Here is a 26,156-nt window from a genome sequence, read left to right on the forward strand (position 1 = left end):
TGAATGAAACATGTTTAAAGGTCAAAGTTTTTCCTGTCATTTACAGAGCAATGGGAAAATCCTGAAGTTCAGCGAGAATGAAAAGGTGGCTAAGGAGCCCAATGTCAACAGCCTGGAGTTGGATGGACTCACCCAGGAGTTCAGCTTGGGGACACCTCGTATAAGAGCACACTACCAAGAGCCAACCACCCCGGAGATGCCAGACCTGAGCTCTGTCACACAGGACATCTGTAAAGTTAGTCTTGTTTAGTCCCATAAAAGCACTTTTGAAATCCATAGGTTTGCTGTTTGCAGATAAATTCATGTTCCTTGTTGACGTAAATGTTACATAACATTTATAATTTGTGAAATTTCCTCTCGTGCTCTTTCCTCCTATTTTGTAGCTTGTGTCCCAGGCTCAGTTGAAGAAGACAACAATGACAAATGAACACCCACCTGTCAAGCCTGACAAAAAGAAACACAGGTAGCCCGTTATAAAATAAGAAATATAGATATAGGTGGCAATATTTAATTCATGAACTCTAAATTAGTAGCTTTGATTGTGTGTCCATTCCAAAGTTGCAGATCAGGCTGGTGCTCGGTAGCAGAGAAGAATATTAATGTAAAACATTAGATATGAGATATCATTTGTATATATTTGTAATAAATGTTGAACTTTTGTGTTGCTTATTTCTGTCTCTCCTGATGAAATGTGTTAATTTCTTTATTTCACTCAGTTTTATCCATTCTTACACGATGCGTGCCTGCAGTCTTTCTTTCAAAACTTTGATTGTGACGTGTCACCTTCCATCCATTCCTCTCCCAGATCTGCAAGTCTGCCTGAAGTGTCAGAGAACGAGTTCCAGAGTTTACCGAGCTACCTGAGGCAGATGAGCCTGAACAGCCTCAACCAAACGGTTCACAACATCAACAATTTCATGGCAGAGTGTCAAGGTCAGTGTTATATTTGTGCACAGGGTCATGGATGAATGCAGCTCTTGTTTAAACAGCTCCGGTTATGGAGGATGGCTGCGCCCTCCATGACCCTGGTTCTACCGGAGGTTTCTTCCAGTTAAAAGGGAGTTTTTCCTTCCCACTGTTGCCAAGTGCTTCCTTATAGGGGGTCCTCTGATTGTTGGGGTTTTCTCTGTAATATTGCAGACCTTTACCTTCCAATATAAAATACCTAGAGGCAGCTATTGTGATTTGGTGCTATATTAATAAAACTGAATTGAATTGAATAGCTTTGTAACTGTAGTGGAGAAGAATGTAATCATACATTAATATACTACAGGACACACCACAGTCAAGGTGCATGAGAAACGGAGACTCTGACACAGCAGTTTAAACTTCTCACTGAGGCAGTGGTGTTGATGTCGTGGTCAGTAGTTTAGAAAACACCTGTGATCTCACACACAGTGGTTTTCAGATTGGCTGCAAACTTGGAAAACAAATGATCTTGCTGGTTTGACTTTTGTTCAGTTGGATTTGATTACTGCAGTTACACTGGACTTCCACAGATTTCCTTTATTAAATCAGAGGAGCGCTTCCTGTTTTAAAAATAGCGTCCAGTAGTTTTCACGGTTATGCTGAAATCCTTCCCTGAATAAAGCTGTCATCCTCTGTTAGTTTGGACTGTTAATTAGCAGCAGAGGGTGCTATTTGCATAAGTAAACAACCAAATGGGAATGAACAGGTCTGTGCTGGCGATGTTTCCCTTGGTTACTCAATGGGAGATCATCTATAATCCACCCCGTTGTAGTTACAAACATGAGAGGTTAAAAAATGGTTTAATCGTTTAAAAAAAACTTAGCTTCTAAAGTAACAAGAAATCTGGATTCAGAGAAGCTGCTTTCGGCTGCTTCCTTGTCACAAGCGGGTGCCACAGCAGGTAGCGCTGCTTGTTTGATTTGGCAGTTTTACACAGGATGCCCTTCCTGACACAACCCCAATGAGAAATTAGGATTCATAAACCTGTCAAATTGTTCCTGATAGCAGCAAGAACTAGCTGTACTGTGTTAAACTTTTAGATGCTTCAGACTGATTACACAATACCATCAGGGAAGCACCTGATCAGACTGAAATCTGAGGATTTGTCCCATTTTTAAAATCAAAGCGCGGGGACATCACATATAATATCTGTATACGACCAAGCCTGTCATCATCTTTCATATTTTCCTGTCATATACATACTCTTACAATAGTAGATGCTCATTTTAAACACGACCAGAGTTTCAAATGATGTCGGGGATCCTTGTAAGCCCAAACGCTCAGGTTTCAAACTGCTGTCTTTTCACTTGTGTTTTTCTCATAAGAAAATATCCATTATATGCTCTTGTAAGGCACACAGCTCTGTTTGTGAGGAGCATCCCATGAGAAGAAAGTTGGCTTAAAAGGAAGTGGCCTTGGGAAGGATGGTGGTGAAGGAGGGAAGCTAAAACTGCTCCTTTCACTGGATGAACTGTGGGGGCTGCACAAAGGGCCACATTCAGATAAACAGTTATTTAAAGCTGTGAATCATGCAAAGTTAACTTGATGTAGTCCAAAAATAAACATGTCAAGCTGGAAATGAGCATATTAGGTCCCAGCTGAATAGATCTACATCGTTTTCTCAAAGTACACACGGTCATATAATGGCTGTATCCACTGTTGTGCCTACAGATAATTGTTTATACTCAGTGCTCAAGATAACAGTATGATATTTGGAAAGTAAACAAGAGATGTTTGTTATTTCTCTGATTGCAGCTCTCTTGGTTAAACTGTCTCAGGACATTTGCTACCAGCACCAGGCTGTTCATCTTTATTGTTAGCAGAACAGTCAGTTTGTTTCTTTGCCTGGTTTCATCAGTTTAACATTGATCTGGCTTCAGTGAGGTTTCAGCTACAAAATTGCCACCATCAGTTACATAATTGGAATTGTATACCAAATAGATTTCCTCCAGTTTAAGCCCCCGAAACGTTTCAAAAAGCCAGATTTTTACAGACATGGTGTGTTTGTTATTTTAGCGGTATCCCAGCAAATCATCATGTGAACAAGCTCTCATTTCTCTAATCTGTCCCTTTTCTGTGGCGCCCTCTGCAGGAGAAACAACAGAGTTTCAGATGGAGAAGCTGAAGAAGATCATCAGTGTCGGAACCAAGGCCCCCGTATACGTCCTCTGTCTCACAGAGCTCAAGAGACTGAAGCATGTGAGAGGAGACCGGAACACCTCTGTGTACAGACTGATCACACACATCTAAAGCTTGTCCATCCGTTGGCACAAATCTATGTGATGTTAAGCACTTAAGCTGCAGGCAAAGATTATCTATCAAGTCAAACAGCAAAGGAAAAACATACATTATGAGAAGAGTCCCAACAAATGAACTCAATCAGAGAAAGCAGCTATCCTTTATATTGTATATGGTTTGTGTTTTGATTGTAAATAGTACATGGACCTGTGAGTCAATAATTTGCATTTCCATGGTTGTATGCAATAAAATGGAAACTGGCTGTTTAGACAAGTAGTACAGATTCATATAATACATAAAGATATATATTGAGACATTGTTGGATTAAAAAGGCTAAACTTTTATCAATAGCAAGCTCAGTCTTCTGCAGCGGGAGTATAACACATGACTTGCAGTAACCAATGGGTGTTAATAATTCAGCCACATGAATATGCATTGTCAAACTATAGATGGTTTATCCATCTACCACAGCTCACTTTTAATTGTCCTTACCCATTTGTATAAAGTTAAATAAAATAGCAAATGAGACTGTTAATCAGAAAATCCTGAACTTTTATTGCTCATTGCTGTGATGTGTTGCATGTGACTACTACTATCTCGATCTTTAACAAATTGGTAATTGGCTTTTCAAATATAACTAGTGAGTTTTATCTTTGTGCAGTCTAAACACACTTGTATTGAAATAAGCTACTGTATCACAGTTGTGTGCTGTGGATGAAAGCCAAGTACTGTACTCCAGTTTCAGAGCTGATTAACAGAGGGATCTAATAAGCTACAGGTATATTGCATCTGTTTTATACTGTCTGTGGTTGTTTCCAGTTGCTGTGGTTTGTTTTTTTCCTTCGTCGTGTTCATTTTCGAAAATTAAAAAAGAGCAAATTAACCATTTGTGTGATTTCGGGACATTAGCGTTTCTGCTTCTCGGCGTGAGTGAAGATCGCATTTCAATGACGTCGTCCCGAGATGGTCCAATCAGAGTGACGAAAGCTAACGGCCGTTGATGACGGAACTACAGTTTTTTTGTCGCCCTCTGGTAGACCACCATTTTGGGAGTCAAAACACCCAGCAAACTGCAGCGCACACTTCCACGCTTCTCCGTGGCCTTACTATGGTTCACACCTGTGTGGTGGCAGGCTGCAGGAACAGAAGGACACCAGGCACCACCTTATCTTTCTACCGTTTCCCACGGGACCCCGAGAGGAAGCAGCGCTGGATAGCTGCTGTGAACCGAGAGGGCTGGGTGCCGAACGACGGCAGTCGGCTCTGTAGTACTCACTTCATTTCAGGTATGAAGGCAAAACCACTCTGAACCCTAAAAGTGTCCCCCTGTGTGTGTTTTTTTGTTTTTGTTTGTGTGTTTGTTTGTTTTTAAAGTAAACCAGTTCACACTGATGTTGCTAGGCTTCCACATAAACACTCGTGTCTAGAAAACCAAGGAGTTTGGGGTTTTTTTGCTGTCAGTGCAGTGTTGTGTTCAAAGGTTGCATGAAGTCAGGAGGGACAGTGGCATAGTCGGTGTAACTGCAGCGGGTAATAAACATGTTTAGGTTCACTATCACATAGTAAAAACCCTCACTGATTAAAATGACTGGAAAAAGGCGGTGTTTGTAGCTGTAAGCCTTTGAATATCTAAAAAATAGCTGTACGAAACTAAGTTGAGATGGAAATAAAATGTAGCATTACTGCAATTAATTCAGCTGGGATGGGTTATAAATTTTGTTTACTAAATATATGAAAGTAGATGCCGCTAATGGTACGTGGTATTTTAATGCTAGGTTTGTTTTGTTTTTATTGTCTGGTGTGTGCAATCTTTTTGTGTGCAAAGATTTTCATGCTTAAATTTTGTTTGTAGAGGAAAAATTAATTAGGGATGTACTGACTGAACAACAGCAACTGTTTGTTATTTTATGTATTGCACGCTACAAAATGAGAGAGCACTCTAAATCATAAGTATCATAAACAGATGAATTTGAATTAGATTATTTTTTTCACATGCAGGTAAACAGGTGAAGAATCCGCGCTCTCCGGATTATGTTCCTTCTGTGTTCACGGTGGCTCCCTTATGCCCAGAGATGAAGGAGCCGGGTGCCTTAGAGATCGTGGACAAACAGGAAGCACGGGTGGAGGCAGCCAATGCCTTGCTGTTCCTCCAGGGCCAGGGCATGTCTGCGGTGGATGAACAGGGCCAGGAAAAGCATCCTGAGGTGAAGGAACAGGAGACCACTGCGGAGGAGAGTGCCTCCTCCTCCCTCAGCACTGAAGATGATGATGACGATGACGACGAAGATGATGATGATGATAATGATGATCAGTCTGTGAGTGACAGCAAGAAAGGAAAGTTTGCCCAGACATCTGATGTCCCGGTGAACTTTGATGACATCTTGAAAGCCCTGAAGAGGGAGAATCAGGCCCTCAAGGAGTCTGTGGAGAAAATGTCTCTCTCAGAGAACTCCTTAAGGAATGATGCTGAGAAAGTGAAGTTTTACACTGGTTTACCCAACTACTTTGTCTTAGAGACAGTCATGTGGCTGCTGGCACCTCACATGGATGGAATGAAAAACGTCAAGCTCTCCAAGTTCCAGCAGCTGCTGCTGACACTAATGCGTCTCCGCCTGGACCTCCGCAATCAGGACTTGGCTTATCGCTTTGGCGTGAAAGTCGGCACAGTTACCAGAACAGTTCACCGGATGGTCAGCATCATGTCCTCTACTCTGGTGCCAACGGCTGTCTTTTGGCCCTCCAGAGCTGAGCTCCGTAAAAACCTGCCAGCTGCGCTGCGAGCCTCTCACCCTGACTGCGCCGTCATCATAGACTGTTTCACCGTGCCTTTCGAGGACCCGGTCTCTCAGGGGGCGGGGCCAAGTTATAACGTGTTTAAGTATCTGATTGGCGTGGCTCCGCAAGGCGTGGTCACTTTTGTCTCTAGGGGTGTGCTGGGAAACGTCAGTGACAAGAGCCTGGCTGAGGGCTGTGGATTCTTGTGCAAGCTTCTCCCGGGCGATGTCGTACTGGCAAGCCGTGACCTGGACATCGGAGACTCCGTGGCAGCACGTGGAGCCTTGTTTAAAATTGCTGACAGCTACCAGGGAGAAGCATATGGGAGAACAGAGGGCTCATTGCTGGCTGATCCTTCCTCTGAGACAGTGAGCGTGCAGAGGCATGTGGAGAGGGTGATCTCTATGGTAAAGCAGCGGTACGCCATGCTCACGGGCCCTGTCGAGAGCGCCTTCACCGCAGCCTCTGAGCGCACGTCGAACCTCTCAACCTTTGATAAGATTGTGCAAGTTGCCTGTGCCTTAAACAACCTGTGCATCTCTGCTGCTCCACTCGAGTGATGTGTAGACAAACGCCTCGTGCTCCTTTAATGCTGATCAGGCTCTTCAGTTCCCTTTACTGCTTTGGACTGCACTTCTTGCTGTCCCTCTGTGTCTATGTGTCGACACTACATCATGACTACAGCAAATAGATTTATACTTTTCCACTATAATACTAACTTTCAATCTATGTCACTCCTTGTGATCTGGGTCAGTTTATATTTAGCAATAGGACCATTTCTCCAAATACAGAAGCCACATTTCTGAGATGTGATGTCATTAAGTTATGCACCTCCCCTCACAAAGAATGGCTGACTTGCAAGAATTTATTTTGTTTAGGCTTTGGGTGAAAACTGAGTAAAACCCTTATGAAATATGTCTTTATTAGCTACTTGTAAATGCTGAAGTATACACACTGCAGTTTGGGTGATGCATTTCCACTGATCCCACATCTCTGACTGTTAAGTGTGTCTTCCCCATCCCTGACTGTAGTTACCAGATTACATCCATCTGCTGCAGAGAAGTGGCATGTTGCTTAAACCTTTTTTAATTTTTATTTATTTTTTTGTTGCTTCCCTGCATCTAAATCAGGAAGTGTGCACATAGGAATATGCATAGAAAGAGGTTAAAATAACAGAAATGCCAGACAAAGTAGTACACCGTAGTACTCCTCGGCCACAGTGTCTCCTCTCTGTTCACAGTGCAGGGACAGAAATGTCCTGTGGTTTGTGAAGGAGTACTGGTTGTAAACTCATCGTTTTTGGCATAGTCACATTTTTGTAAGCCAGGTACTTTTTATAGCAAGAGTACAGTCAGCTGTGATGATTAGCTACAAGTTGGCAATTCGAGCACATCTTGGAATGGCAGATGTCTTCAATGTCTTCATCAGCAGTGATTTGCTGGTTTTGCAGGTTTAAACAATAATAGTAATGATGATGTTGATGAACAGAAAATTAGACTTTAGCTTGAGCTGTATACAGTGATTAACAATGATGTCCTTTTTTACTGAGCCACGTGTTTAGGTAATTATTAATTTTCCCAAAGTAGTTAAAGCTCCTTATTTAATACAAAAATCTCAAAAGAATCATCTTTTGTGTTGGTGCAGAAGTAAACAGTATTGCTGACATGCTGTTGAGCCTGAAGAAACACATTGTTAGATGAGTACATCAGCTACATTTAACATGTGGATTCATTCTCACTGGTTTGTCCTCTCCTGTGGGAGACTGTGACAGGCTTTGGTCCATGAGCACGAGCCACAGCAGTAGTTATGATACAAGGCTGCGGGTTATTTCCAGAAAGGTTACCCAGCAACTGAAATTTTGATCTTTTTAAAGGGTTTGACCTTTCAGTAATGTAGACACACCAACTGAAAAGTTTCTACTGATATACAGTATATCTGCATTTTTTTTTTAATTTGAAGATAACCCCTCTGATTATTGAATTACATATTTTAGTAGTGCTGCTTTGCTGGTGCCTTAGTTTGTAAAGCTGTTCCAGATCAGCCCATATTTTCTACAGATATTTATTTTGACATCATGCACTATTCTTTGGACTTTTTCCTGGTTTGGTCCCTAAGCCAGATGTGCATGATGAGTCAGCATCTGTAGTCAACAAGGTCTAAATGTGTGTTCCCATTGTTTTGTTGTTTGTTTGTTTTTAAGGTACATCATTCTTGTGTGCTCAACCTTCTGCCAAAACTAATCTAAAGTCACTACACTTATACTTATGTTTTCTCCTAAGGTTTGAGGGGCTACAATACAATTGGCTCAGGGCCCAAAAATGAATTGGGAATGCTCCAATAACAAAGACTACGCTTAAGTTCAGGTGCTGGGCTTTAACAGGTGATGCTTCATAATCGGTGTTAGGTTCAGAATGTGCCTTCTGTTCTCAGACCCCTGGATATCTCAGACAACAGATGCTTGTCTGTCTTTTCTGACTGGTCATGTTTTGGTTGACACTGTATTGCTCTGGGGCTTCCATAAGGGCATCTAGCCACAGTATTTAGTCCACTTGCCTGCTTTTCTCCCCTTCAATTAGCCATGGTGTTTGGCACTGCTGATGCTCTAAACAAACTATAAAAATCAAGTTAATTAGCAGTACTATGGGTTGATATATTTCTTCAGCAGTGCATGTACTTTGGATGAACACATGCTTCATTTTTTTTTTTTTTTTTAAATCAAGTCTTTGACTGAGTAGACTGTATCTGCAGACCTTGCTTGCTCTTTTGTGGAGGGAGCGAAAAGCCCCCTTTTTTGACTGATTAAAATAGTCTTACAGGCTGGTTTAAATGGTGTTTGCCCGTTCCTAAGGTAGTGAGTGCCGCTGGAGGACTGTTATCAAGCAAGGCCAAATACCAGTATTAATAGTAGTTAAAAGGCTTTGTGAAATGACTGCTGGTTTATTCTGTCTGCATTTAGTTCTTACATGCATAAGAACAAAGTCAATACTTCCTATTTGATGTTTTTTCTGCTCTAAAATAAAAGAGCTTCTAGGTTGACATGTATGAAAGAAGTTTATAAACTCATGTTCTCACACTACATTGCTGTTTGACATTATTGTTACGGACGCATGTGCTTCCATGATGTGTAAACTCCTGAAGGTTTCCTGTTTAGTTTCTCTTTTAATATAGCTCCTGTGACTCAAAAAATAAAGTTGTGGAATTGCATCAGCTTACTCAGTACCCAAGAGTCGCCGTTATGTTATTCTGTGTGTACGTGTAAAATATTGAAGCTCTGTGCTGTACGTGTTGTCCTGTGATAACTGACATTATTATAACGTTTTATTTGCTTTCACACTGAGTCATTGGTAAAAACTATTTCCAAGGCCGGAGAGGGGTGACTGAGTAATGTAATGTGCAGATATACTTTATTTATCAAAGGGAAAAATGCTTGGAGGAAGCGCCGCCTGTGAATATTTCAGAGGAAGGAAATCAAGACGTCTCACTCCGTTGCTTTTTGCAGTCACTGCAGCGGTGAAAACCACAGCTCGTTACTACTCGCTATTGCACTGACAGCGTAAACTAGAACCCCGCAGTTCTGTTTCTATACTTAACTCGTTATTAAAATCAAAAGTAAAACTTACTGATGCACTTCAACAAAAAAAGATTTGTACGACGCCGAATACACAAAAACATTTTTAATTTTAATTTGTTCGCAAACGGTAATAGCACCTAGCTAACAACGTGAACGGAGTGAACGGCAGTTGCCTAATAGACGATCTTCAGGTCCGCTGACGTGCGTTGGTCCGTCACGTGACCTGAGGAATGTTAACAATGCAGCGAGTGTCCAACTTTGTGCTGAAGTTCTGATCCTGCCTGGAGTTTGGGGAGAAAATGGAGGCTCATTTCATCATATTTACCCACTGAGCTAGGTGTACGCGTTCAACAACCGAGAACCGGACTCTTTAACGAAAAAAAAAGTTGCCGTTTAACGGAATTTATTCTCTTCATATTGAGTTATTCTCGCCACTTCTATCACATGGTAAGTTGAGAGTTGCTTTTTTTGGGAGGGGAGTGGTGTGACTTATTTCCACGACTTGTTGCTGAGCAAAACGTTCCGTTATGGGTGTGTTATATAGCGAGGCTTATGGAAAACGAAATTGAAGTTTCTGTATGTTTGAGCCTCTTTGGTGCTTACAGGACTGCCTCCATTTTTTCTCTCTCCCTGCATTGGAATGTGTTGCTGCTCTCAGCCCCCAACTCAAGCCTGGGATATTGCTGAGAAGGCCCCAGCGCTTTAAAACAGGGCTCTCCGGACCTTTATGCCTATACAAATATCACTGTACACTCGTTTTAAAGCTTTGGTGCAAATGTGGAAATTCAATTTAAGGGTTTAGTCTATGTTTAAATGTTTGTTTATTTGTGTACATTTAAAGTAACTGCATCTTGTTTGGGCATCCTAACTTGTGCCTCTTCTGAGGACCACTAACAGTAACAGAAGCTATGCTTTGTAGATGCTGTTAGTCAGAAGATCCTGCATTCATTTCACTGTTTAAAGTGAGCGAACAGATTCATAGTTAATAAGAACTGAGCTTAATAAAATAATTCATAACAGGTCAGAATATTTTTTTATATTGTATCTGAAAATGAAAATGGAGTCATCTGATTTGATTCTGTCATTTTCACTTCTCTCAGGGCCTGCATAGTTTGGCCCTGATGCAACAGTGCGTTTCATTCAGGTGTACTGGTACCACACTACTATCCACAAAACACACTCACACACACTCTTTCTTTCTGCTTGACACACTTCTGTCTGTCCAGACAGTCCAGCGCTTTGATTAGTTCAGCAGTGACAGCAGACCTGGGTGATGCAAACCAAAGTCACATGTTTTAAATGGACGCTTGATGTTCCTGCCTGTCTGTGTCCTGTAACAGGGGGGTCACATTTTCAAACAGTCGGACCAGTTTCACTCAGACTAGGGTGGCGCAGCAGTGTGGTGTCATGCACGTCAGAGGTATCTGTCAAAAAGGAACCACTGGGATACAAACAGATGCTTTGGTGGTCATGTTGTCAACACAGTGGATTGTAAGAAGTATGCAGGGATTATTACATGTTATTACTACTACCATATTTGTTTTAAAGGGACAAATGTACAAAAGTGGGCTACATGCACGCAAAAACAATATAGATGGGTAGATGACTCGAAAGGCTACAGGGAAAACATATCGGTTTGATTTTGGGGTTGAGCTGCAGTACATCAGATACACACAGAAAGAGCCAAATTGTTTCCCTCTTATATACACACACTTGCACTCTCACAGCTGCAGCCAGTTTCCATCAACTGTTGTCCCTGCCTGCACATTTGGGATGTGTCCTGCAACGTTAACTGAGTTGGTCCCACCCACCTCTACCCCCTGTCTTACTCCACCCAAAGCTTAGTTGTTGGCCAGCTTTGCCCATTAGGAAGTTGTGTTCTTTCCTCCACCTCCGCCTCCTCTTGCTTCGTAATTTCCCAAACACAGCAGAGATATGACCGTCCACATTCTCTCAGATCCATCAGGCAGGTTAGAGGCAATCTTATTAATATTAACCTGCCAGCTGCTCGCGTTGCTCAGTATTCTGTGGGGTCCAAGATTGCAGAATGCATGCTTTCCCAATTTAGCATCACAGTGGGCAGCTTTGTTTTTGGTGAGACCAAAAAGAAAGCTGTGGTATAGTGTGCTAAAGTTTGTTATGAACAACACATGTCCACGAAGACATAACCTGAAACATGCGTTTCAAGTGTCACATGTGCCATTAAAAGTCAAAAAGTCCAAAAGCATGAAGTTTCAGTCATCTTAGGTTTAGGGTTAGGTCAAAGAAGGAGTAAGGTTCAGTGATGGGGGTGGTTATGTGTAGAGCATTGTTTTCTTTTTTTTTCTTACAGATTTGTAGTTATAGACAGATACTGTCCGTGTAGTTTGTGTTTTGGGTTATTTTGGTCAGCGTACTGCCCCGTGATTGAGCTGCGGTATTTTACTTGTACTTACTTGTGGAAAGGAATGCTCATTGCTTGGACACGACGCCTGAAGCATCGCAGGAATGGAGGCAAGAGATCTCGGAGATGGGGCAACATTTATGGAGCTTGGCCCCATGTTACCCCACCACCCAGCAGTGTAAAAAGAAAAAGCATGTTTTTGTCTATGCAAAGTTTGATCTGTACAAACAGTGAAGGCTGTGTCCTCCTTAAATGGCCCAAAGGGATGGAGACTGCTAGAGAGGAGGAGCAGGAGGAGGAGGAGATTGGGGATGCAGTTCAAGAGCTTTTAATGTTTGGAAGCTTTTTCCTCTGCAGCTGCTTGGTAATGCTGAGGGATGTAAGATTAAGATAATATTGTTAAGAATGTATTTTTAATTATCTAAATATAGAATATCACAGCACTGGGTGGATTCTGTTTGGCATTGCCTAAGACCAAAACTTGACTTGTAAATTTTAGTTTTGGTGTGTTTTCTTTTGAAGGTATTCTTTTGTACCTCCACACAGACACACGGGAGTCTCTGGGATAGTGTAAGAATTCAGTATGATGCATCACCATCGCTTCAAAGTTTTCAGACTATATTACTTTATCAGTGAATCAAAGCTGTGGCACGTTTGAAACTGATGGAAACATCTGGATGTTTAATTTGGTATCTGCAAACACTTTCTTTAAATTGAAGTCATTTGCTGCTTTAAAAGATCTCTGTTGGCAGCTATAGTAAGTACAAAAAGAAGTTGTGGTCATGATATCTCAGAGACAAATGTTAATGGTGTTTGAGGAGGAAAAAATTAGAATCCACCCGATGCTCAACTGGCTACTTTAAGACATTCAATAAAACATTTTAGGTTGTTAAAAAAGATGTATGCCATCGAAATACTCCCTCAAGTTTTATACATAAATGTTAGTTATATAAAAATTGGAACATTTGGGGGTGGGGGGTGGGAATGAAATGCTCTGGGAATACTACCGCGATCCTGAGATAACATCATCCGGGGAAACTTGTAGTAAATCAGCTCAACCAGAAAACTCCAAAAATCCAATACTGCACATACTTCGCTATCTGCTCTCTGCTAATTGAGAACAAACACGCGACTCAGTCATGAGTAAAAATAGGACGTAACCTTCTTGAATCTACAAAATAAAAAAAATAGGTGGCTGCCTGGTAATTGTGGATTGTTTCACATTCTGTGGCTGGTTTTAAATAAACACATGTATATTATAATAATAATAGTAATAACTCATTTTGATAACTTTTCATCTTACTAGATATTGACATGGAACCATATTGAAAAACTCTTGAAATGTATCATTGTTTAATATTGAGGGCAGCTGTGGCTACAACTGTAGCTGCCTCCACCAGTGTGTGAATGTGTGTGTGAATGGGTGGATGACTGGGTGTGTAAAGCGCTTTGGGGTCCCTAGGGGGGACTAGTAAAAGAGCTATACAAATACAGGCCATTTACCATTTGACATCAGTTAATCTGAGCTTAAATTTGAGGGTAGAATTGTGACGTCTCTGATTTGTCCGTTAGAATAAAAAGCAATTTTGTCGCCCTTTTTTTTGGTAAAATTGAAATTGAAAGAGTTGTGCGGCTAGCATAATGATTCACATTTAGAAAGCACACAAACAGCAGCTCTTCTCGTGTTGTTACGAGCTCATAATAACTCACCAACAGTGACACGTTCGGCTCTGTGTCCGTGTCTGTTGACTGTAATAGTACGATGACCTGCTGATCTCCTTGGTCTGTGGGAGGAGAAATAATCACTGGTCTTGGTCAGACTGCTGCAGAAAGTCGCTTTTTCCCCCTCTCAATCCATCATGCTGTACGTTATTTAATGAAAGCCCTTAGGTATTTGTTAATACGTAAGCATGTGGTGAACATAACTCATTCCTTGTTTATGCACATAGACAGGAAGGTTGTTTGCAGCTTCTCTTCAGGTCTGTGTAGATCAAGTACAGAAAATGTTCTCATTGACAAAATAACTATTTTATTTAGGCAAAGAGGAAAATTGCCCATAAGTAATTTTTCCTTTTCAGGATAATTGTCAGGTGTAATTCAATACCTGCCGAGAAGACTTTTTGAAATAGAATCCAATCAATTGAAAGATGTTTGCTTCACAAAATGGTTGGAATTGCAGACATGAGTTGAAAACCACAGCCATGTCGAAACCTGCCAGAAGAGGATTGTATCTAGCAGTTTTTCAGTGCTGGTGAGATTGGTATCTGGAGACCTGGTATTGCTTCTCTAAAACTATTTGAAGCCTGTGAGCTTCTCAGTTAGACAGGAAACCCGGCTGCCTGTCAGCTTCAGGGTCTCTCCTCTGCAGAGGTAATGCTATGCCAAGTAAGGCGAGATTTACTCACGTGGAACCAATAGAAAAGAAAGACCGAGGCAAACACATTCAAGTTCGTTAACTTTTAACGGTTTGATTTGATATATAAGCTCTTAACTCAACTGATATGGTTCATAAATTGACTAATGTGAGACATAAGTATGATATTAATCAAATCTAGTATTGCCAAATGGTCTTGACCTCTTTAATATGATTCAAGTCAGGTCTGCTGTGCTATTGTACAGTATTTGTGATTAGATGAGAATAGGGCTGTTCGATATAATGATATAATGATATAATGATATATATCGGATGACGATATAAAACGTCTATCATTTCATTTTACGCTATCGTTTGTTTCGTCGTGTGGCAAAATAAACTGTTTACGGCAATATTTTTTCATCATTTTGATGGTCACTGTAGTTTTTATTAATTTCTTAAAGTTCTCTCTTTCTCTTATATTTAATATAACCACACTACGGACGGACAAGTGCCTGTTTTTATGCGTTGTTGTTAGCAACAACGATGGTAAAACCACCGCGTGTCCGCTTGTTTATGTTCCACTTAAACCTTTCACAATAAAGCTCAAGATCCTGTTGAGACTTTTCAAAATAAACTGAATCACGTGAAAGAGCAGATTATTTACGGATGAGAAGTAAAAAAGCCGCCAGGTGCTAAAAAATAGACCTTAGACTCAAACGTTGGAACAGGCTTTTCGCCGCAGCACGCCGTGTAATAAATACTCACAAAGAAATCGGCGGCCGTTACAACTTATGTCTAAAAATGTATAGTTTCATGCATCGGTTAAAACACTCGACTCCAGCTACATGACACGCAGCTGGAAACACTTCACGCAAGTCGAGCTGCCCGAGATTCACAGAATTTACAGAAAATGTTACATTTTTGTGATTTATATCGTTATCGGACGATAAAATTCTTATATCAGGATATGAGATTTTGGTCATATCGCACAGCCCTAGATGAGAAGCTTGTAAAGTTGAGGCTCTGGACAGAAAGCCCATCTGCACTGGCGGAGTAACCTTCTTGCGGAGCATGGTCTTCTAGATAAGATTGTCAGACAGTGTCATATGTAAGATCACAGAGGAGCATAAAAGGCAGAGGCGCTGATGCAGGGAGGGTCGGACATTTGTGTTGACCCCATGTTCTCAGATGGGTGTTTACCGATGACCAAGTATCAGCGTTGACAGGAGCTGAATTGTTCAATCATAGCTTTGCTTTGATGGGGTGGGGGGCAGGTGGTGTTTTTTAACCTCTAGCATTCCTGGATTATGCATAAAAGTATGTGAGAGTACATATGCAGTGCTGATGGTCAATTTGACCTCCAAAAGGTCTAACTGGCTCCACAAGGATTACTTCACTTTATATTGGTGCAGAACAGCTTACTTTTGTGTGGTATCTTGTGATCTCACATTTCTAAAGTTGTTAACAGTTTTTTACTGTATGTGCTTTGATTTTTAGAAAATCTAGATAAAATTGAATGGGATGTGGAAGCCCAGTCTTCATGCTCTAACTTCATTTCTTCACCCACAGGCGCAGATTGGCATCATCATCGTTTGGCTCCACGATGCCCTTGTGACCAGCTGCATTTCCTGGAATAAGCTGGAACCTGAGCCTTGAAAATCACACCATGTAATGCCTATAGTATTCCTGCCTCACCTTCATCCACCGCAGCGGGAGCAGGAATCAAAAGCAGAAAGCGAGATAGAAAAAAATTAGGGACATAGAGTAGGGATCATAAAACCTGTGCCTCCAATCTGTGCTCTTGGAGGCTTTTTATCTATTTAGGTCAGCAAGCTTAAAGGGAATCTTTCGTAGGGTTGTAGGGCAGTGAGTGCCAGTTTGTGTGTGAGTGTGTTCTTGTGTGTGCTTCTGTGTGCGTGTTTCCCTTTTTAGAGTAGGTGCCTGCCCTGGGCACTGTGGCCATGAGGCCCAAGACTTTCCCCGCAGCCCCGTATGTGGGAAACACACGGCAAAGGCTTCAAGAGATCAAGGAGGGCCTGAAGCAGCCGGCCAAGCTGGTGAGCCAGGCTTTACATGGCAGTAGCTCCAGGAATGAGGGAGGCAAAGGGGCAGACTCCAAGAGCGGGAAAGACACAACCAGCCGACAGCAGCAGCTCAGACCCCCGCAGAAGTTCAACAACTACCAGAATGCGCTGCGGGAAATCCGCAAGTCCCTCAAGCCCTTTGAATCCGGCTCAACCTCCGGATCAGGACACCCAGCAGGCGCCGGGGAGGTGAACCGGCAGATGCTGCAGGAGTTGGTGAACGCTGGTTGTGACAAGGTGAGTTTTAGAGACAGGGGGTGTTTCCAGCGGCAGTATATGATCTTGTTATGGGAGCAGATGGGTGATTCTGTCGTGCAATTGTCTTACCTTAACAAACTGTTTAGTATCAGTAGTATTTTAATGCATTGCACGCAGCGTTGTAAATCAGTCTGCTTTAAGGTGACATTAAGTTACTAGAATTCAGCTGGATTTCTTTTTTAACCACCACCCCCCCAAAAAACAAACAAACAAAAAAAACAAACCTCAGTCTTAGCGAAATAACTTCAGTTTTACCTGAATCTATGATCTTCTCAAGACCAGACGTATTGGTTGAATAAATGTGCTAAATTTGTGAAACAATCACGAGACTCCCTTAAACAGTTTTGAATATGTTAGTCATTGGTGTCATCAGTGTCGGTTCCCACCATTCCCACTTGACTTAGATGTTCAAACCCACTTTTTTCTGTCAGTCAGGAATTTCTAGAGGAAGCTTTCAGGGATGCTTTGTGCTCTTAGATAAAATACAATGCACAGTCTGCTTAGCTAAGTGTATAGTGCCTCGGTTATGTAACACTGGGCTGATTGTTAAAACACCAGGTGGATTTCCTAAACGGGCTCTGTCCCACTTAAGAAATGCAAGTACTCCATCAGAAGTCTGGTCAGGGTGAGGAGAGAGCGTTTCCACGGGAAGTGAGGAGTCCAGTTCAAGCTTTTTCACCCAAGTCACTCAGTAAAGCTTCTTATTTTTTAGACATATTTTTATTTTACATTTTAAAGATTTCTTTGGAAAGAGAGAGATGAGCTTTGGGGGGATTAAGCCAGATGATTACATCACAGAACATCTTCACAAAATACAGTGAGTCCAGATTTGCTACATGTGTGGTTAAAGAGTTTGAGGATGAGCCCTGTGATTGAGCACGGTATGTGAAGAATGCGCCACTCAAGCCCATACACAACATGTGAAGGGAAAAGAGTCGGGAGAATGCCCCATGCAGCCAAATTGATTTCAGCTTATCACAGCCAAACATCCCCTGTATGTCAGGTATTCGCTGATAGCGGGACCTTTGCTCTGTATTTTGTTTCGATGTGTGATACATTAAAGTTAAACTGGGCACAGCAATTCATTTGTCTGTTCGTCTCTTACCTGTTTCACTGGTCCGCTAATGTCAGTTTTGTAACTATACTGTGATAATTGTTATGGTGTAAGGCTGCACATTTGGCTAATCCTTCTTACCTAACTTATTAGCCGCTACATTTTTTGTTGCCTGTTTTGTTTCTAGTTTTGAGAAACCAAATCCATCAAGTTTGTTTAATTGTCTTGAAATATTCATGTGACATCTTAGTTTTTAGTAACACATCAGATTCCATGTTTTGGCTGAGGACAGAAGACAGACACCTGGACTCCAGCTGAAAACTATTGAGCTTGATCATACAATATGGACCTCAAAGGTCTGAAAACATGTTATTATAAGAGTTTCCTTTATTATTTTCGTTCCTTGACAAAAAAAAAATACTTAAGATTATAAAATGTGTATATCTTGGGTCCTGACTAGAACATATCCTAAAGGTGTCCACCTCCTAATGCACTGAGTTCTGAACTGCAGACCTCTCAGCACATTTAAACTGATGCACCTTATCTTGTGGGTTGTTTGAGGTTGCTGCTAATTCCTTACATAATTCACATGGCAGTTGTTGATGTCATGAAAGTGTGACACTGGGTGTGTGTTTGTATCTTAAACCTAAATTTAGTAGTTCCTTCTCAGGAACTACTAAAATAACTAATACCCCACAAGGCTACAGTGGTCTGTAGAGAAAATCTCACTCCACAACCGAGACCATGATGTTTACAGAAACTTCAGGTTTTAGGTTCCTTGGTTGGATGCCCAACAGGATGGCAGGAATGCCTCACATATTTTCATTGGCGAGTATGTTCTAAACTACAAGCCTGGGGGAAATGTTCATTAAGGTGATATGGCACTCGTACTGAGAACATTTATTCAAGCAGAACTTTGAGTTGAGATGCTGTTATAGTCTCCTCAACTAGATTTTAGAAGAAAAGTATGATATATTCAAGTAGTCTCCCATTAAAGATTACCCGAGTCATTCAGACCACTACTACCACTCTCTTTTGTTGGAACTACTGTCGTGGTTTGATAGGAGTTCCAACAAAACAGATATTAACCCCCTTTAATTTTCAATAAGTTATTAAAAATCATCCAAGATTCCATCAGCTCAGATTTATTTGCTTTAACTACATCTTGCGAACAGTACTTTGAAATTATTGGCTACCTATTAAAGCAGGTAATAGTTAGCCTAAACTGCTGCCTTTCTTGGATGCTTAGAAGTGTGTTGGCTGGCATGTGGCAATGGCTAATTCAAAAGGACCAAAGGGATTACCACAACATCAGGAGCACGTAAATAGGGGTAAAGCACAAATATTTAGGCATGAAGGAATGAATCCCTTTCAGACTAGATTACTTGGTTGCTGATGTTTTGAGGTACATTTTAGATTTTCTCAAGCAGACTCTGTAAGTCAAGTTGAACTCAAAACCTTTACCTGGATGTTGTTACATAAGTTCACTTTTAATTACACAGCACCAAATCACATTAACCGTCTCTTCAAGGTGATTTGAGGTGACACATTTGAAATTAAATTGTTGATTTAACAGGGAGGCAGTGAAGTGATGTTAATATGGGAGAAATCTAAACTCTCTTTCTAGTCCCTGTCAGGACTCCAGCTGCAGTATTTTGGATCAACTGAAGGCTTTTCAGAGACTTCTTATGACAGTCAGATAATCATGTATTATAATAATTAAGCCTGGAAGTAATAAATGCATAAACTAGTTTTTCAGCATCACACAGAGACAGGATCTTTTTAATTGTGAGATATTGTGCAAATGCAAGAAAGATTTTTTCATCTTTGTTTAATATACACGATTAAGTACATATCTGGGTCAAAAAACGACTCCAAAATCCCTCACAGTGTTCCTGGAGGCCAAAATAGCACCATCAGGTTACAATAACGTCAGTTTTCCCTGAATCTAGAAGCAGGTCTTTATATCTTTAAGAAATTCCTGCGGTTTAACTGATTGGTGTGTGTCATCTAGCTCCATGGATAGATAAAGCTGGGTATCATCTGCATAGCAACAAAAATGGATGCTGTGGGTTTGAATAATAGTGCCTAAAGTGAGCATGTATTATATAAATAGAATTGGTCTTAGCGTGGAAGCCTGTGGAACTATAATTAACCTTAGTACTTCAGAATACTCAAAATCTGAAAGTCTTTTAGAGTGACTTATCTTTTGCTTACATTGAAAACACTGAAGTATACAGGATTCCTTGTTCTGCTAAAAACAAACAATTTCAATGGGCTTAAAATATGAGCTAGCTATTAGCTGGGTATCTAAACCATCAATGTCACATGCTGTCACCAACAAAAAAAGCCTAAATTGTCTTTGGGGTTTTTTTGTGGTAGTGGTGGGTCTGAACATGCACATATATAGAAAAGTTATTTTCGACGCTATCACAAAAAACACTGACGGGCTACTGCAGTCCTGCCTAGATGACCATTGCTACCACCATTTTGCACTGTGGGCCCAGTCAATACAAACAGGAAGTGAACATTCAATGGCAGCAGGGTGGAACAGTTCCTTCTGCTGCAGCCAAGTCACCACCCAACGTGTCGCCTCTCCTCTCCTACTCTTCCTCTGTCTCTGGTCTGTCTGTCAGACACTGTGAATACAAAAAACAGAGAGACTCACAGAAATGTACAGAAACAAGTCAAAGTAAAATCAAGTTGAAGTAAAATCAGTAATGATATACCTTTAAAGACAGGTAATTTGAGCTTGGAGCATAGTTTCGGCTGTCACACTGAGAACACGTGCTACTAAAAAAAACCCACAGTGTGAGGACACGTGCATGACATTCAATATGGATTAGAGAATTTGAATGTCATATCTAAAAACAATCTGTTTAAAGGATTTCGTCTGGTGAATATTAAATATTATTAAATATTGTACCACCAGTTGTTAAAATTCACCATATTCCATCCTTACAAAGGGATTGTAAAGTATCTTTGAATGAATTTGCACACTTGGAAGACTGTTGCTTCTTCACATATGGTTTGTGTCCCCTGACACTCATAACCACCCTCGAATATTAAGCAGCGACAGATTCCGATTGAGCAGCTGTTTTGCACCACCTAATCCTGAGCTGAAGCAGACATTAGCAGAGTTGTTGCCTGACTGACTGCCCACATTCACATGTTGTGTGGGTGAATGTTTGCAGCACTTTTTCACATCAGAAATTTTAGTACATTGTGTTAGGAAAAGTAGAAGCCATTAATGATGCCTCAGTAACGTTAAGTGTCTTTACATGTATGCTTTTTCTGCTGTGAAAAACCTTTAACCACATATTAAGTATAAACTGCAGTGTCTCATTGCTTGTGCACACATACTACTGCTTTGTTTGTTTGCATCATTAATAAGCCATAAGTACTGCTCTATTTTGAATTGAGCTGCTAAGCTCCTCCCCTCTACTCCTATTTTCTTTTTCCATATTTTTTTCAGGTCAGCTCTTATCAACTAGTCTTGTCTTTCTTCTCCTTCTGTTCATCTCTCATGTCTTTTCCAGCGACAAATTACATAGCTATGTGGCTCGTTACATAATAATATTTTTTTTAATAGGCGGAAATGTTTTGGAGGGGGATCGAGGGTGGGGGAGGAATGCAAGGCATTGAGATGAAATGGAATGAAAGGAAATAAGGGGGCGGGGCAGGGGGGGCTACATTCTTCGATTTTTGTTTTTCTCCTCTAAACTTCTAGGCCATCCTCACAGGCCTTTTCCTGTGTCTGTGAACTGGCTAAGCATATTAACGTCTGAGAAAACATACATGATAGTGTTTATGTTGTGATGAGGCCAGCAATAGAATAGAATAGAATAGAATAGAATAATCCTTTAATTGTCCCACAAGGGGAAATTTGGTTACATATGGTTACTATAAACAGAGTACTGTACAGTTATTAAATTAAATAAAAATAACTACAGATAAGAGGCAAACCAGGTTGCAGTGCGAATCGGTTGATTAAATTATTGCAGTTACAGCGCAGGTGTAAACATCTGTGATTGTTGGGAGCACTTTTGATTGTACAGTCTGACAGCTGCAGGGAGGAAGGACCTGCAGAAACGCAAGACGTGACTTGGATGCAGTGTGGCTTGTGTTTGTGATGTTAGGGTAGACAAAAAAGGCTCTCCTCAGCTAGCACTGTAATAATGACTGTAAGAAAGGCGTCTCTCGGCTTAAATGTTGTGGTGCATTTGTTGTGTCTGCTAAGCAGTTTTTTGCATGATGGAACAGGACAGAATTATTTTCTTTTACAGCCCTCAATGCAAATATGAGGCATGGACGCCTCTCTCCCCATGTCCCATCTGCACTGCACTCCAAAATATCTCCCATGTGGCTTAGATTTGAAGGGTCTTGCACTGCAGTGTGTCTCAGAAATGGGTTAAAATGATAATTAAAATTCCCAAATCACCATAGTGCAGGGAAAAACAGTGTTTGTTTGTGCTTGTTCTGTCAATGTGTCACAGCAGGTTGTGTGTCTCCATCTAGTTTGTAGGCTGGTGATTATGCGTTTGGATAACTCGGCGGCCTGCGGCCTGCGACCATTATGACAGGGGTGCAAATGTGGCCTGGATATTTTCAACTGAGAGAGAAAAGGAGCGAGATGGGAGAGAGCCCATCCAGATTGCAAATAGCTTGAATTCTTGCTTCCTGAGCTGAGGAATGTGAGCAACGAACATCTGTCGCCATGACAGCCAGGGTCACCAGGCCCGCCTCTGCTTAACGCACACACTCACACATACACAAACACAGAGCATTGTTAAACAGAGGAATATCCAAAAAAGCAGAGTACTGCTGTATTGAGGGTTCAGCATATCCCACTTTCTCTGTCTCACAGCTGTTTAAGTTTCAATTATTGTTGTATTCAATATTTTTGGCTTATTAAAAAAACTGTTTTACATGATTTAGAAGCTACATTTTTTTGAAGAAATGGAGATGACTGTGGATAAGGAAACACCTTTAATGGGTTTCACCACTTATCATTCTGAATGTTATTCTTTTCCTTCATCTGTTCATCCATCCGGTTGTGCTTATCAGGGTTGTGGCGAGGCTGGAGGCTGGAGGTGAGAGGCGGAGTACAACCTGGACGGGTCTCAAATCTTATACAGGACAAACATAGAGACACAGACGACCATTCACACCTAAGAGCAATTTAGAGTCACGCATTAACCTCACCCCACTTAGTGCATCTCTTTGTGGGAGGATGCCGTACCTGTAGAGAACCCACGCAAACATGGAGAGAACTTGCAAACTCCACTCAGAAAGGCCCCGCCCAGATGGTGGAGTCGAACTCTTTCTTGCTGTGAGGAAACAGCACTAACCGCACAATAAATATTATCAAGCTTTTTAAACTTTTCATGGCCAAGATTTACAAAAAAAATTTTTTTAATTCAATTTGACCCCAAATGAGTGAGTAAAAACTCAGCAGGAAGATATTTACAGAAGTCAAACACTGTTTTCCCAAACACTTCTATATAGGCTGGAAATGTTTTTACAACCGCAGCTATCACCATCTGGTGGCCTTCATATTAAATAGCTCTCTTCCCCAGCATGTCTTTTGTCCTGTCTCCCTCCCCTCACCCCCAACTGGTCGCGACAGATAGCTGACCCTCCCTGAGCCTGGCTCTGCTGGAGGTTTCTTCCTGTTAAAAGGGAGTTTTTCCTTCTTAATGTCGCTAAGTGCTTGTTCATAGGAGGTGCTCTGATTGTAGGGGTGTTGTCTGTATTACTGTTAGATCTTTATCCTACAATATAAAGCACCCAGGATACTGTTGTTGTGATTTGGCACTTTATAAAAAAAAAAGAAATAAATTGAAAGCAGGTTTAAGGCACTTACGCTTTAGCCTTACTTTTCCAATCCAGAAGCTTCATCCATGTTTTATCATGTGCACGGTCCTGTGTAGAAATAAGCTGAATGCATTGGAGACCTTTGAAGAGCAGCTGCCATCTCCATGTCATCTGACTGTTCACCGTATTTAAGTGCAGCTGTTTAAAACGCCTAAAAGGCATTGGGTCATTTCTTCTAGGTTGATTTGAGAATATCCCAAACTTTACTACCACTGAACTTGTCTGAGGTTTTCTAAAATGTTGGAAACCCCACACCTTCCCTGGTTGTAAGAAAGGGAACATGTTCTGCATGTTCTGTAACTAATGATAATGCATACGCACCCACTCAAGGAAAGAGGCAAACACTCAACATTTTGATTTCTATATCTCTTTTCCACTTGTCACTCCATAATTGTGTCCATTTCTGTGCCTATAACTAAGAGAAATACTAACTTTATCTCCTTCCTGGAGAGAAAAAGAGAATGTTTAAAGAAAAAGTCCTACATGAGAAAAGTGCGCAAGGTAGAAAGACTGAAGGGAGAAGGGTAAAAAGTGACATTACTGGGCGGCTCTGGCAGCCAACACTCTCTGCTGGCTATGCAGGAATGTAACACACACACACACATACACAGGAAACAAAGTATAAACATTGGTGTGTGTGTGTGTGTGGTCAGTTTTAAGCTAAGGCACGTAAAGTTATGTGCATGCAAAGGGAGGAGACACAGAAAAGGAGGTTTGTGCACGTTGCATCCAGTAGTGTTATTTATACACACATATACAGAGATGAATGCCGTACACAAACACACAATACTGTGGGCACAGAAAGTGTGTCGCCTTGGCATTTCCTGGCTTTCAAAGACATCCGTGCCCACAGTTGCTGCATGGTCCCATTTTTAAGCCATTTAGTATGTTTGATTTAGGTTACTCCTGACAAATAAAGGCAGCCAGTCTTTCTGAGAAACCGCAGAAAGTAGGGTCACAAAATGGCTCCTCGGGGATAAAACTTTTCTCATCTGCTCATTTCCTTCCTTCCATTCAGACAAAGCCGTATTTTGTTGCTTCTGATGTTCGATTACACGCTTTTCCTTTGTTTTATGTTCTGAGAAAACGCCTCCAGTGTTCCCTTAATGTGTTTAGTGTCAGTGACAACCATGGCAAGTCTGAGTCTGAGTGTTACATATAGATAGATTATATAGCATGTTTCAAACAAGGACAGCATTCAAAGGACTTTAGATGAGATGTACATTTCGAACAATATTTAAAACAAATTATTAATAACAAAGAAAATTGAGGGTGGTCGGATTAAGCATATGTTAAAATGACAGCAGAGTTATTTAAATACGACGATGACTCGTGATTGGCTAAAGGCTTAAATGACAAATTGTCACAACATCATATATTCAAAAACCAACTTTACATCCATGGCGCAGTCTTTTAGTTGAGTCGTTCAGCATTGTGTCATTTCAACCAAAGGAAGTATTTCATTAGCCTTTATCATCAGGTGTAAAGGGGAGAAGACGCACTTGCTGTTCCTTCATGTTGTCAGTAGGGGCGCCTGCTCTGCTCTGAGACGTCTGACTTCACATGTCTTTGCACTGAGATCATATGTCATTTGAGGGGACTTTAGTCATCTAGGTGTGGATTGCTCTCTCGGAGAAGGAAGGAGAAATTTTTGTTTTCTCAGATTTTCTCAGATTTTTGTCCCACTTGTTTGCATATTTACGGTTATGAAGGCCATGTTAAGTTCACGACGATAAATCATCATCATCTTTTACGTTGAAAGCTGTCATCAGGAGGGATTTTAAAAAACCCTGATGTTACCCTGCAATCAACAAGTAAATAACTGAGACGTTATAAATGTAGGGATTTGCTTGTTGAAATGCTGCTACTGATGATGATCTTGTGGTATCATTGGTTTCTTTAAAATTACATATTGAGGTGCAGAGGATTTGTGTTTCCAAACCGGGCGTAGCGTGAGCGACATTGGGATGATACTATTCAAGCCCTGCTGGGGTTAACTGAAGCCGATTAAACAAACAAGATAATAACTGTATAATGGGCAACCTCTGACTGAAAAAGCAGTGTATCAGTAACAGATATCGTGTTTAACAAGTGGGTTGGGTGCTTGCATGTGTGCACATTTAATCACTCTAGATTGTATCAGCTTTTCGAGTAATTGCTTTACTGGAATTTTAGGTCATTTTTTCTGCATGACAAATGAAATCATGACTGTTCAGAAATGCAAGACTTACATTAGAAACCTAAGCAAAGAAAGGCACTAATTTTTTCCCCACTACTTTCACATCTTTTCTTTATCTCCATCCTCCTTGGCATAGATAATTATGGAGAAACATTCTACCACTTCTTGAGATAATTGGTTTTTTTGTCTTTGCTGGAGAGTTATCTTGCTTCACCTATCTGTTTTTAATACTGCAGAGCTATTATAATCATTGAACATTGGGTTTAGGTCAGTTCAGTTAATCTTTTTTCCATCTTGCGAGGTGCTGCGAGTGTCCTTAGGCTCATTGTCATGTTGGATCTTTTGCCAGGCTACTGGTCAGTGTTCTTGTACATCCTCAGGTATTCACAGTGCCATTTACAGATGTAAAAAA

At 41.0% G+C, this 26,156-nt stretch overlaps 3 protein-coding genes across 4 annotated transcripts in view; all 3 read left to right on the forward strand.

Moving 5' to 3' along the window:
* The window catches only part of ska3 (spindle and kinetochore associated complex subunit 3), a 10,061-nt gene extending 6,012 nt beyond the window's left edge, over nucleotides 1–4,049 (forward strand). Inside the window, exons 8-11 of the mRNA XM_005745329.1 lie at nucleotides 49–235; nucleotides 384–463; nucleotides 806–933; nucleotides 3,062–4,049. Of these exons, the coding sequence (XP_005745386.1) occupies nucleotides 49–235; nucleotides 384–463; nucleotides 806–933; nucleotides 3,062–3,219 (553 nt within the window). The 3' untranslated portion in view covers nucleotides 3,220–4,049. The remainder of the gene's footprint in view (nucleotides 1–48; nucleotides 236–383; nucleotides 464–805; nucleotides 934–3,061) is intronic.
* LOC102208367 (uncharacterized) lies at nucleotides 4,041–9,196 on the forward strand. 2 transcript variants are annotated; one of them, XM_005745288.1, is made up of 2 exons: nucleotides 4,041–4,493; nucleotides 5,206–9,196. In XM_005745288.1, the coding sequence occupies exons 1-2, from the start codon at nucleotides 4,208–4,210 to the stop codon at nucleotides 6,540–6,542; spliced, it is 1,623 nt and encodes a 540-aa protein (XP_005745345.1). In that variant the 5' UTR covers nucleotides 4,041–4,207; the 3' UTR covers nucleotides 6,543–9,196. The 2 variants fall into 2 exon arrangements, with proteins under 2 accessions (XP_005745345.1, XP_005745346.1); XM_005745289.2 differs by lacking the exon at nucleotides 4,041–4,493 and adding an exon at nucleotides 4,538–4,737.
* A 568-nt stretch (nucleotides 9,197–9,764) lies between these two features.
* The window catches only part of lats2 (large tumor suppressor kinase 2), a 25,306-nt gene continuing 8,914 nt past the window's right edge, over nucleotides 9,765–26,156 (forward strand). Inside the window, exons 1-2 of the mRNA XM_005745290.1 lie at nucleotides 9,765–10,000; nucleotides 15,862–16,613. Of these exons, the coding sequence (XP_005745347.1) occupies nucleotides 16,254–16,613 (360 nt within the window). The 5' untranslated portion in view covers nucleotides 9,765–10,000; nucleotides 15,862–16,253. The remainder of the gene's footprint in view (nucleotides 10,001–15,861; nucleotides 16,614–26,156) is intronic.

This window comes from Pundamilia nyererei, unplaced genomic scaffold (assembly GCF_000239375.1).
Source record: "Pundamilia nyererei isolate P.nyererei 1_Seehausen unplaced genomic scaffold, PunNye1.0 scaffold00157, whole genome shotgun sequence".
NCBI lineage: Eukaryota > Metazoa > Chordata > Actinopteri > Cichliformes > Cichlidae > Pundamilia > Pundamilia nyererei.